This window comes from Ranitomeya imitator, chromosome 1 (assembly GCF_032444005.1).
Source record: "Ranitomeya imitator isolate aRanImi1 chromosome 1, aRanImi1.pri, whole genome shotgun sequence".
NCBI lineage: Eukaryota > Metazoa > Chordata > Amphibia > Anura > Dendrobatidae > Ranitomeya > Ranitomeya imitator.
The window spans coordinates 1,213,865,195-1,213,877,215 of record NC_091282.1 but is presented as its reverse complement, the minus strand read 5'-3'; the positions used below and the strand labels follow the sequence as shown (position 1 = coordinate 1,213,877,215).

The 12,021-nt window shown below is 63.3% G+C and overlaps 1 protein-coding gene across 2 annotated transcripts in view; it reads right to left on the bottom strand.

Moving 5' to 3' along the window:
• MOGS (mannosyl-oligosaccharide glucosidase) overlaps positions 1 to 11,689 on the bottom strand; it is a 49,866-nt gene extending 38,177 nt beyond the window's left edge. Inside the window, exons 1-2 of one of the 2 annotated variants that reach the window (XM_069745000.1) lie at positions 11,633 to 11,689; positions 11,053 to 11,412 (exon numbers count right to left, since the gene is read on the bottom strand). In XM_069745000.1, coding sequence (XP_069601101.1) covers positions 11,053 to 11,404 — 352 coding nt within the window. In that variant the 5' untranslated portion in view covers positions 11,405 to 11,412; positions 11,633 to 11,689. Of the gene's footprint in view, positions 1 to 11,052; positions 11,413 to 11,466; positions 11,600 to 11,632 lie in introns of those variants that run through there. The other variant, XM_069745008.1, reaches the window with a different exon arrangement.
• Positions 11,690 to 12,021: the final 332 nt, after the last annotated feature.

Here is a 12,021-nt window from a genome sequence, read left to right as displayed (position 1 = left end):
TACGTCCCCCAGTACAGCGCGGTGTATACGGGGTCGGCGGTGTATACGGGGTCGGCGGTGTATACGGGGTCGGTGTATACGGGGGGCGGTATATACTGTATACGGGGGAGGTGTATACGGGGGGCGGTATATACTGTATACGGGGGGCGGTATATACTATGGGGGTCTCCGCACTCGTCACCTGTCACCACCCCCCGCCGGCTCCTCGTCTTCATTCCCAGGTACAGCTGCGGCCGGTACGTCCCCCAGTACAGCGCGGTGTGTACGGGGTCGGCGGTGTAGACGGGGGTCGGTGTATACGGGGGGCGGTATATACTATGGGGGGCTCTCCACACTCGTCACCTGTCACCACCCCCCGCCGGCTCCTCGTCTTCATCCCCAGGTACAGCTGCGGCCGGTACGTCCCCCAGTACAGCGCGGTGTATACGGGGTCGGCGGTGTATACGGGGTCGGTGGTGTATACGGGGTCGGTGTATACGGGGGGCGGTATATACTGTATACGGGGGAGGTGTATACGGGGGGCGGTATATACTATGGGGGTCTCCGCACTCGTCACCTGTCACCACCCCCCGCCGGCTCCTCGTCTTCATTCCCAGGTACAGCTGCGGCCGGTAGGTCCCCCAGTACAGCGCGGTGTATACGGGGTCGGCGGTGTATACGGGGTCGGTGTATACAGGGGGCGGTATATACTATGGGGGGCTCTCCGCACTCGTCACCTGTCACCACCCCCCGCCGGCTCCTCGTCTTCATCCCCAGGTACAGCTGCGGCCGGTACGTCCCCCAGTACAGCGCGGTGTATACGGGGTCGGCGGTATATACGGGGTCGGTGTATACGGGGGGCGGTATATACTGTATACGGGGGAGGTGTATACGGGGGGCAGTATATACTGTATACGGGGGGCGGTATATACTATGGGGGTCTCCGCACTCGTCACCTGTCACCACCCCCCGCCGGCTCCTCGTCTTCATCCCCAGGTACAGCTGCGGCCGGTACGTCCCCCAGTACAGCGCGGTGTATACGGGGTCGGCGGAGTATACGGGGGTCGGTGTATACAGGGGGCGGTGTATTATATATACTATGGGGGTCTCCGCACTCGTCACCTGTCACCACCCCCCGCCGGCTCCTCGTCTTCATCCCCAGGTACAGCTGCGGCCGGTACGTCCCCCAGTACAGCGCGGTGTGTACGGGGTCGGCGGTGTATACGGGGTCGGCGGTGTATACGGGGTCGGTGTATACGGGGGGTGGTGTATTATATATACTATGGGGGTCTCCGCACTCGTCACCTGTCACCACCCCCCGCCGGCTCCTCGTCTTCATCCCCAGGTACAGCTGCGGCCGGTACGTCCCCCAGTACAGCGCGGTGTGTACGGGGTCGGCGGTGTATATGGGGTCGGCGGTGTATACGGGGTCGGTGTATTATATATACTATGGGGGTCTCCGCACTCGTCACCTGTCACCACCCCCCGCCGGCTCCTCGTCTTCATCCCCAGGTACAGCTGCGGCCGGTACGTCCCCCAGTACAGCGCGGTGTGTACGGGGTCGGCGGTGTATACGGGGTCGGCGGTGTATACGGGGTCGGTGTATACGGGGGGTGGTGTATTATATATACTATGAGGGTCTCCGCACTCGTCACCTGTCACCACCCCCCGCCGGCTCCTCGTCTTCATCCCCAGGTACAGCTGCGGCCGGTACGTCCCCCAGTACAGCGCGGTGTGTACGGGGTCGGCGGTGTATACGGGGTCGGCGGTGTATACGGGGTCGGCGGTGTGTACGGGGTCGGCGGTGTGTACGGGGTCGGTGTATACGGGGGGTGGTGTATTATATATACTATGGGGGTCTCCGCACTCGTCACCTGTCACCACCCCCCGCCGGCTCCTCGTCTTCATTTCCAGGTACAGCTGCGGCCGGTACGTCCCCCAGTACAGCGCGGTGTGTACGGGGTCGGCGGTGTATACGGGGTCGGCGGTGTATACGGGGTCGGCGGTGTGTACGGGGTCGGCGGTGTATACGGGGTCGGTGTATACGGGGGGCGGTATATTATATATACTATGGGGGTCTCCGCACTCGTCACCTGTCACCACCCCCCGCCGGCTCCTCGTCTTCATTCCCAGGTACAGCTGCGGCCGGTACGTCCCCCAGTACAGCGCGGTGTGTACGGGGTCGGCGGTGTATACGGTGTCGGCGGTGTATACGGGGGGCGGTGTATTATATATACTATGGGGGTCTCCGCACTCGTCACCTGTCACCACCCCCCGCCGGCTCCTCGTCTTCATCCCCAGGTACAGCTGCGGCCGGTACGTCCCCCAGTACAGCGCGGTGTATACGGGGTCGGCGGTGTATACGGGGTCGGTGTATACGGGGGGTGGTGTATTATATATACTATGGGGGTCTCCGCACTCGTCACCTGTCACCACCCCCCGCCGGCTCCTCGTCTTCATCCCCAGGTACAGCTGCGGCCGGTACGTCCCCCAGTACAGCGCGGTGTGTACGGGGTCGGCGGTGTATACGGGGTCGGCGGTGTATACGGGGTCGGTGTATACGGGGGGTGGTGTATTATATATACTATGGGGGTCTCCACACTCGTCACCTGTCACCACCCCCCGCCGGCTCCTCGTCTTCATCCCCAGGTACAGCTGCGGCCGGTACGTCCCCCAGTACAGCGCGGTGTGTACGGGGTCGGCGGTGTATACGGGGTCGGCGGTGTATACGGGGTCGGTGTATACGGGGGGTGGTGTATTATATATACTATGGGGGTCTCCACACTCGTCACCTGTCACCACCCCCCGCCGGCTCCTCGTCTTCATCCCCAGGTACAGCTGCGGCCGGTACGTCCCCCAGTACAGCGCGGTGTGTACGGGGTCGGCGGTGTATACAGGGTCGGCGGTGTATACGGGGTCGGTGTATACGCGGGGTGGTGTATTATATATACTATGGGGGTCTCCGCACTCGTCACCTGTCACCACCCCCCGCCGGCTCCTCGTCTTCATCCCCAGGTACAGCTGCGGCCGGTACGTCCCCCAGTACAGCGCGGTGTGTACGGGGTCGGCGGTGTATACGGGGTCGGCGGTGTATACGGGGTCGGTGTATACGGGGGGTGGTGTATTATATATACTATGGGGGTCTCCGCACTCGTCACCTGTCACCACCCCCCGCCGGCTCCTCGTCTTCATCCCCAGGTACAGCTGCGGCCGGTACGTCCCCCAGTACAGCGCGGTGTGTACGGGGTCGGCGGTGTATACGGGGTCGGCGGTGTGTACGGGGTCGGCGGTGTATACGGGGTCGGTGTATACGGGGGGTGGTGTATTATATATACTATGGGGGTCTCCGCACTCGTCACCTGTCACCACCCCCCGCCGGCTCCTCGTCTTCATTCCCAGGTACAGCTGCGGCCAGTACGTCCCCCAGTACAGCGCGGTGTGTACGGGGTCGGCGGTGTATACGGGGTCGGCGGTGTGTACGGGGTCGGCGGTGTGTACGGGGTCGGCGGTGTATACGGGGTCGGTGTATACGGGGGGCGGTATATTATATATACTATGGGGGTCTCCGCACTCGTCACCTGTCACCACCCCCCGCCGGCTCCTCGTCTTCATCCCCAGGTACAGCTGCGGCCGGTACGTCCCCCAGTACAGCGCGGTGTATACGGGGTCGGCGGTGTATACGGGGTCGGTGTATACGGGGGGTGGTGTATTATATATACTATGGGGGTCTCCGCACTCGTCACCTGTCACCACCCCCCGCCGGCTCCTCGTCTTCATCCCCAGGTACAGCTGCGGCCGCTACGTCCCCCAGTACAGCGCGGTGTGTACGGGGTCGGCGGTGTATACGGGGTCGGTGTATTATATATACTATGGGGGTCTCCACACTCGTCACCTGTCACCACCCCCCGCCGGCTCCTCGTCCTCATCCCCAGGTACAGCTGCGGCCGGTACGTCCCCCAGTACAGCGCGGTGTGTACGGGGTCGGCGGTGTATACGGGGTCGGCGGTGTATACGGGGTCGGCGGTGTATACGGGGTCGGCGGTGTATACGGGGTCGGTGTATACGGGGGGTGGTGTATTATATATACTATGGGGGTCTCCACACTCGTCACCTGTCACCACCCCCCGCCGGCTCCTCGTCTTCATCCCCAGGTACAGCTGCGGCCGGTACGTCCCCCAGTACAGCGCGGTGTGTACGGGGTCGGCGGTGTATACGGGGTCGGTGTATACGGGGGGTGGTGTATTATATATACTATGGGGGTCTCCGCACTCGTCACCTGTCACCACCCCCCGCCGGCTCCTCGTCTTCATCCCCAGGTACAGCTGCGGCCGGTACGTCCCCCAGTACAGCGCGGTGTGTACGGGGTCGGCGGTGTATACGGTGTCGGCGGTGTATACGGGGGGCGGTGTATTATATATACTATGGGGGTCTCCGCACTCGTCACCTGTCACCACCCCCCGCCGGCTCCTCGTCTTCATCCCCAGGTACAGCTGCGGCCGGTACGTCCCCCAGTACAGCGCGGTGTATACGGGGTCGGCGGTGTATACGGGGTCGGTGTATACGGGGGGTGGTGTATTATATATACTATGGGGGTCTCCGCACTCGTCACCTGTCACCACCCCCCGCCGGCTCCTCGTCTTCATCCCCAGGTACAGCTGCGGCCGGTACGTCCCCCAGTACAGCGCGGTGTGTACGGGGTCGGCGGTGTATACGGGGTCGGCGGTGTATACGGGGTCGGTGTATACGGGGGGTGGTGTATTATATATACTATGGGGGTCTCCACACTCGTCACCTGTCACCACCCCCCGCCGGCTCCTCGTCTTCATCCCCAGGTACAGCTGCGGCCGGTACGTCCCCCAGTACAGCGCGGTGTGTACGGGGTCGGCGGTGTATACGGGGTCGGCGGTGTATACGGGGTCGGTGTATACGGGGGGTGGTGTATTATATATACTATGGGGGTCTCCACACTCGTCACCTGTCACCACCCCCCGCCGGCTCCTCGTCTTCATCCCCAGGTACAGCTGCGGCCGGTACGTCCCCCAGTACAGCGCGGTGTGTACGGGGTCGGCGGTGTATACAGGGTCGGCGGTGTATACGGGGTCGGTGTATACGCGGGGTGGTGTATTATATATACTATGGGGGTCTCCGCACTCGTCACCTGTCACCACCCCCCGCCGGCTCCTCGTCTTCATCCCCAGGTACAGCTGCGGCCGGTACGTCCCCCAGTACAGCGCGGTGTGTACGGGGTCGGCGGTGTATACGGGGTCGGCGGTGTATACGGGGTCGGTGTATACGGGGGGTGGTGTATTATATATACTATGGGGGTCTCCGCACTCGTCACCTGTCACCACCCCCCGCCGGCTCCTCGTCTTCATCCCCAGGTACAGCTGCGGCCGGTACGTCCCCCAGTACAGCGCGGTGTGTACGGGGTCGGCGGTGTATACGGGGTCGGCGGTGTGTACGGGGTCGGCGGTGTATACGGGGTCGGTGTATACGGGGGGTGGTGTATTATATATACTATGGGGGTCTCCGCACTCGTCACCTGTCACCACCCCCCGCCGGCTCCTCGTCTTCATTCCCAGGTACAGCTGCGGCCGGTACGTCCCCCAGTACAGCGCGGTGTGTACGGGGTCGGCGGTGTATACGGGGTCGGCGGTGTGTACGGGGTCGGCGGTGTGTACGGGGTCGGCGGTGTATACGGGGTCGGTGTATACGGGGGGCGGTATATTATATATACTATGGGGGTCTCCGCACTCGTCACCTGTCACCACCCCCCGCCGGCTCCTCGTCTTCATTCCCAGGTACAGCTGCGGCCGGTACGTCCCCCAGTACAGCGCGGTGTGTACGGGGTCGGCGGTGTATACGGTGTCGGCGGTGTATACGGGGGGCGGTGTATTATATATACTATGGGGGTCTCCGCACTCGTCACCTGTCACCACCCCCCGCCGGCTCCTCGTCTTCATCCCCAGGTACAGCTGCGGCCGGTACGTCCCCCAGTACAGCGCGGTGTATACGGGGTCGGCGGTGTATACGGGGTCGGTGTATACGGGGGGTGGTGTATTATATATACTATGGGGGTCTCCGCACTCGTCACCTGTCACCACCCCCCGCCGGCTCCTCGTCTTCATCCCCAGGTACAGCTGCGGCCGCTACGTCCCCCAGTACAGCGCGGTGTGTACGGGGTCGGCGGTGTATACGGGGTCGGTGTATTATATATACTATGGGGGTCTCCACACTCGTCACCTGTCACCACCCCCCGCCGGCTCCTCGTCTTCATCCCCAGGTACAGCTGCGGCCGGTACGTCCCCCAGTACAGCGCGGTGTGTACGGGGTCGGCGGTGTATACGGGGTCGGCGGTGTATACGGGGTCGGCGGTGTATACGGGGTCGGCGGTGTATACGGGGTCGGTGTATACGGGGGGTGGTGTATTATATATACTATGGGGGTCTCCACACTCGTCACCTGTCACCACCCCCCGCCGGCTCCTCGTCTTCATCCCCAGGTACAGCTGCGGCCGGTACGTCCCCCAGTACAGCGCGGTGTGTACGGGGTCGGCGGTGTATACGGGGTCGGTGTATACGGGGGGTGGTGTATTATATATACTATGGGGGTCTCCGCACTCGTCACCTGTCACCACCCCCCGCCGGCTCCTCGTCTTCATCCCCAGGTACAGCTGCGGCCGGTACGTCCCCCAGTACAGCGCGGTGTGTACGGGGTCGGCGGTGTATACAGGGTCGGCGGTGTATACGGGGTCGGTGTATACGGGGGGTGGTGTATTATATATACTATGGGGGTCTCCGCACTCGTCACCTGTCACCACCCCCCGCCGGCTCCTCATCTTCATCCCCAGGTACAGCTGCGGCCGGTACGTCCCCCAGTACAGCGCGGTGTGTACGGGGTCGGCGGTGTATACAGGGTCGGCGGTGTATACGGGGTCGGTGTATACGGGGGGTGGTGTATTATATATACTATGGGGGTCTCCGCACTCGTCACCTGTCACCACCCCCCGCCGGCTCCTCGTCTTCATCCCCAGGTACAGCTGCGGCCGGTACGTCCCCCAGTACAGCACGGTGTGTACGGGGTCGGCGGTGTATACGGGGTCGGCGGTGTATACGGGGTCGGCGGTGTGTACGGGGTCGGCGGTGTATACGGGGTCGGCGGTGTATACAGGGGGCGGTATATTATATATACTATGGGGGTCTCCGCACTCGTCACCTGTCACCACCCCCCGCCGGCTCCTCGTCTTCATCCCCAGGTACAGCTGCGGCCGGTACGTCCCCCAGTACAGCGCGGTGTATACGGGGTCGGCGGTGTATACGGGGTCGGCGGTGTGTACGGGGGGGCGGTGTGTACGGGGTCGGCGGTGTATACGGGGTCGGCGGTGTATACAGGGGGCGGTATATTATATATACTATGGGGGTCTCCGCACTCGTCACCTGTCACCACCCCCCGCCGGCTCCTCGTCTTCATCCCCAGGTACAGCTGCGGCCGGTACGTCCCCCAGTACAGCGCGGTGTATACGGGGTCGGCGGTGTATACGGGGTCGGTGTATACGGGGGGTGGTGTATTATATATACTATGGGGGTCTCCGCACTCGTCACCTGTCACCACCCCCCGCCGGCTCCTCGTCTTCATCCCCAGGTACAGCTGCGGCCGCTACGTCCCCCAGTACAGCGCGGTGTGTACGGGGTCGGCGGTGTATACGGGGTCGGTGTATTATATATACTATGGGGGTCTCCACACTCGTCACCTGTCACCACCCCCCGCCGGCTCCTCGTCCTCATCCCCAGGTACAGCTGCGGCCGGTACGTCCCCCAGTACAGCGCGGTGTGTACGGGGTCGGCGGTGTATACGGGGTCGGCGGTGTATACGGGGTCGGCGGTGTATACGGGGTCGGCGGTGTATACGGGGTCGGTGTATACGGGGGGTGGTGTATTATATATACTATGGGGGTCTCCACACTCGTCACCTGTCACCACCCCCCGCCGGCTCCTCGTCTTCATCCCCAGGTACAGCTGCGGCCGGTACGTCCCCCAGTACAGCGCGGTGTGTACGGGGTCGGCGGTGTATACGGGGTCGGTGTATACGGGGGGTGGTGTATTATATATACTATGGGGGTCTCCGCACTCGTCACCTGTCACCACCCCCCGCCGGCTCCTCGTCTTCATCCCCAGGTACAGCTGCGGCCGGTACGTCCCCCAGTACAGCGCGGTGTGTACGGGGTCGGCGGTGTATACGGTGTCGGCGGTGTATACGGGGGGCGGTGTATTATATATACTATGGGGGTCTCCGCACTCGTCACCTGTCACCACCCCCCGCCGGCTCCTCGTCTTCATCCCCAGGTACAGCTGCGGCCGGTACGTCCCCCAGTACAGCGCGGTGTATACGGGGTCGGCGGTGTATACGGGGTCGGTGTATACGGGGGGTGGTGTATTATATATACTATGGGGGTCTCCGCACTCGTCACCTGTCACCACCCCCCGCCGGCTCCTCGTCTTCATCCCCAGGTACAGCTGCGGCCGGTACGTCCCCCAGTACAGCGCGGTGTGTACGGGGTCGGCGGTGTATACGGGGTCGGCGGTGTATACGGGGTCGGTGTATACGGGGGGTGGTGTATTATATATACTATGGGGGTCTCCACACTCGTCACCTGTCACCACCCCCCGCCGGCTCCTCGTCTTCATCCCCAGGTACAGCTGCGGCCGGTACGTCCCCCAGTACAGCGCGGTGTGTACGGGGTCGGCGGTGTATACGGGGTCGGCGGTGTATACGGGGTCGGTGTATACGGGGGGTGGTGTATTATATATACTATGGGGGTCTCCACACTCGTCACCTGTCACCACCCCCCGCCGGCTCCTCGTCTTCATCCCCAGGTACAGCTGCGGCCGGTACGTCCCCCAGTACAGCGCGGTGTGTACGGGGTCGGCGGTGTATACAGGGTCGGCGGTGTATACGGGGTCGGTGTATACGCGGGGTGGTGTATTATATATACTATGGGGGTCTCCGCACTCGTCACCTGTCACCACCCCCCGCCGGCTCCTCGTCTTCATCCCCAGGTACAGCTGCGGCCGGTACGTCCCCCAGTACAGCGCGGTGTGTACGGGGTCGGCGGTGTATACGGGGTCGGCGGTGTATACGGGGTCGGTGTATACGGGGGGTGGTGTATTATATATACTATGGGGGTCTCCGCACTCGTCACCTGTCACCACCCCCCGCCGGCTCCTCGTCTTCATCCCCAGGTACAGCTGCGGCCGGTACGTCCCCCAGTACAGCGCGGTGTGTACGGGGTCGGCGGTGTATACGGGGTCGGCGGTGTGTACGGGGTCGGCGGTGTATACGGGGTCGGTGTATACGGGGGGTGGTGTATTATATATACTATGGGGGTCTCCGCACTCGTCACCTGTCACCACCCCCCGCCGGCTCCTCGTCTTCATTCCCAGGTACAGCTGCGGCCGGTACGTCCCCCAGTACAGCGCGGTGTGTACGGGGTCGGCGGTGTATACGGGGTCGGCGGTGTGTACGGGGTCGGCGGTGTGTACGGGGTCGGCGGTGTATACGGGGTCGGTGTATACGGGGGGCGGTATATTATATATACTATGGGGGTCTCCGCACTCGTCACCTGTCACCACCCCCCGCCGGCTCCTCGTCTTCATTCCCAGGTACAGCTGCGGCCGGTACGTCCCCCAGTACAGCGCGGTGTGTACGGGGTCGGCGGTGTATACGGTGTCGGCGGTGTATACGGGGGGCGGTGTATTATATATACTATGGGGGTCTCCGCACTCGTCACCTGTCACCACCCCCCGCCGGCTCCTCGTCTTCATCCCCAGGTACAGCTGCGGCCGGTACGTCCCCCAGTACAGCGCGGTGTATACGGGGTCGGCGGTGTATACGGGGTCGGTGTATACGGGGGGTGGTGTATTATATATACTATGGGGGTCTCCGCACTCGTCACCTGTCACCACCCCCCGCCGGCTCCTCGTCTTCATCCCCAGGTACAGCTGCGGCCGCTACGTCCCCCAGTACAGCGCGGTGTGTACGGGGTCGGCGGTGTATACGGGGTCGGTGTATTATATATACTATGGGGGTCTCCACACTCGTCACCTGTCACCACCCCCCGCCGGCTCCTCGTCTTCATCCCCAGGTACAGCTGCGGCCGGTACGTCCCCCAGTACAGCGCGGTGTGTACGGGGTCGGCGGTGTATACGGGGTCGGCGGTGTATACGGGGTCGGCGGTGTATACGGGGTCGGCGGTGTATACGGGGTCGGTGTATACGGGGGGTGGTGTATTATATATACTATGGGGGTCTCCACACTCGTCACCTGTCACCACCCCCCGCCGGCTCCTCGTCTTCATCCCCAGGTACAGCTGCGGCCGGTACGTCCCCCAGTACAGCGCGGTGTGTACGGGGTCGGCGGTGTATACGGGGTCGGTGTATACGGGGGGTGGTGTATTATATATACTATGGGGGTCTCCGCACTCGTCACCTGTCACCACCCCCCGCCGGCTCCTCGTCTTCATCCCCAGGTACAGCTGCGGCCGGTACGTCCCCCAGTACAGCGCGGTGTGTACGGGGTCGGCGGTGTATACAGGGTCGGCGGTGTATACGGGGTCGGTGTATACGGGGGGTGGTGTATTATATATACTATGGGGGTCTCCGCACTCGTCACCTGTCACCACCCCCCGCCGGCTCCTCATCTTCATCCCCAGGTACAGCTGCGGCCGGTACGTCCCCCAGTACAGCGCGGTGTGTACGGGGTCGGCGGTGTATACAGGGTCGGCGGTGTATACGGGGTCGGTGTATACGGGGGGTGGTGTATTATATATACTATGGGGGTCTCCGCACTCGTCACCTGTCACCACCCCCCGCCGGCTCCTCGTCTTCATCCCCAGGTACAGCTGCGGCCGGTACGTCCCCCAGTACAGCACGGTGTGTACGGGGTCGGCGGTGTATACGGGGTCGGCGGTGTATACGGGGTCGGCGGTGTGTACGGGGTCGGCGGTGTATACGGGGTCGGCGGTGTATACAGGGGGCGGTATATTATATATACTATGGGGGTCTCCGCACTCGTCACCTGTCACCACCCCCCGCCGGCTCCTCGTCTTCATCCCCAGGTACAGCTGCGGCCGGTACGTCCCCCAGTACAGCGCGGTGTATACGGGGTCGGCGGTGTATACGGGGTCGGTGTTTCCGGTGTACACCGGGCCGCTCCCCGGGCTCAGCAGCGGGGCCGCCGGGTGCAGCGCCGCCACCTTCCCCTCCAGGCTCCACCTCCGGTACCGGCTGTACCCGAACGCCCCGACCGCCAGCAGCGCGGACAGCACGGCCAGCGGCAGCACGCGGCTCTGCTCCGGGGGTCTCGGCGCCCGTCTGGGGGGCGGGGGACGACCCTCACTGCCGCCATGACGCCTCCGATCCCGGCTCATCCTGAGACCTGCAAGAAAACAGAACGGTGAGGACCCGCGGAGGACCACAAGCCCCAGCAGACCTTACTCTACCGCACACGACCAGGAGCCGTCACCAGCCGAGATCTGCGGTCGGTCGGTCTCCATCGGCCGATCCCTCTGCACACTAGAGATCGGACCAGACACAATGGCGAGCGACCCCAGAGACCGGAGCTGTTGCCAGGTAACCAGCGCCCAGCTGTAACTTACCGGCCGCCGCGCTTCCTGATTGGCTGAGCGGAAGTCGGAAGTGACATGTGACACGTGGAGAAGTTACCGGAAACAAGTAGGTGCTGGACGCCATTTTTGTACTCTCGGAAGTCGTATGTGAAGACCTCTCTGCGTGCTGTGCGTGACGCTGTCGGCTTTTGCACATGCGCATAAGTGTTCGCCTTTTCCCTTTCTCCAATACAAGGCGCCAAATGACCACAGCGGCAGCCTCGGAGGGGAGAAGCCTGAGGCAGTGACGTCATATGACACGTGCTACCAGAGGATTAATGCGAGGTCCGGAGCGTCGGAGGATGGACGAGAGGTCCGGAGCGTCGGAGGATGAGCACGAGGTCCGGAGCGTCGGAGGATGAGCTCGAGGTCCGGAGCGT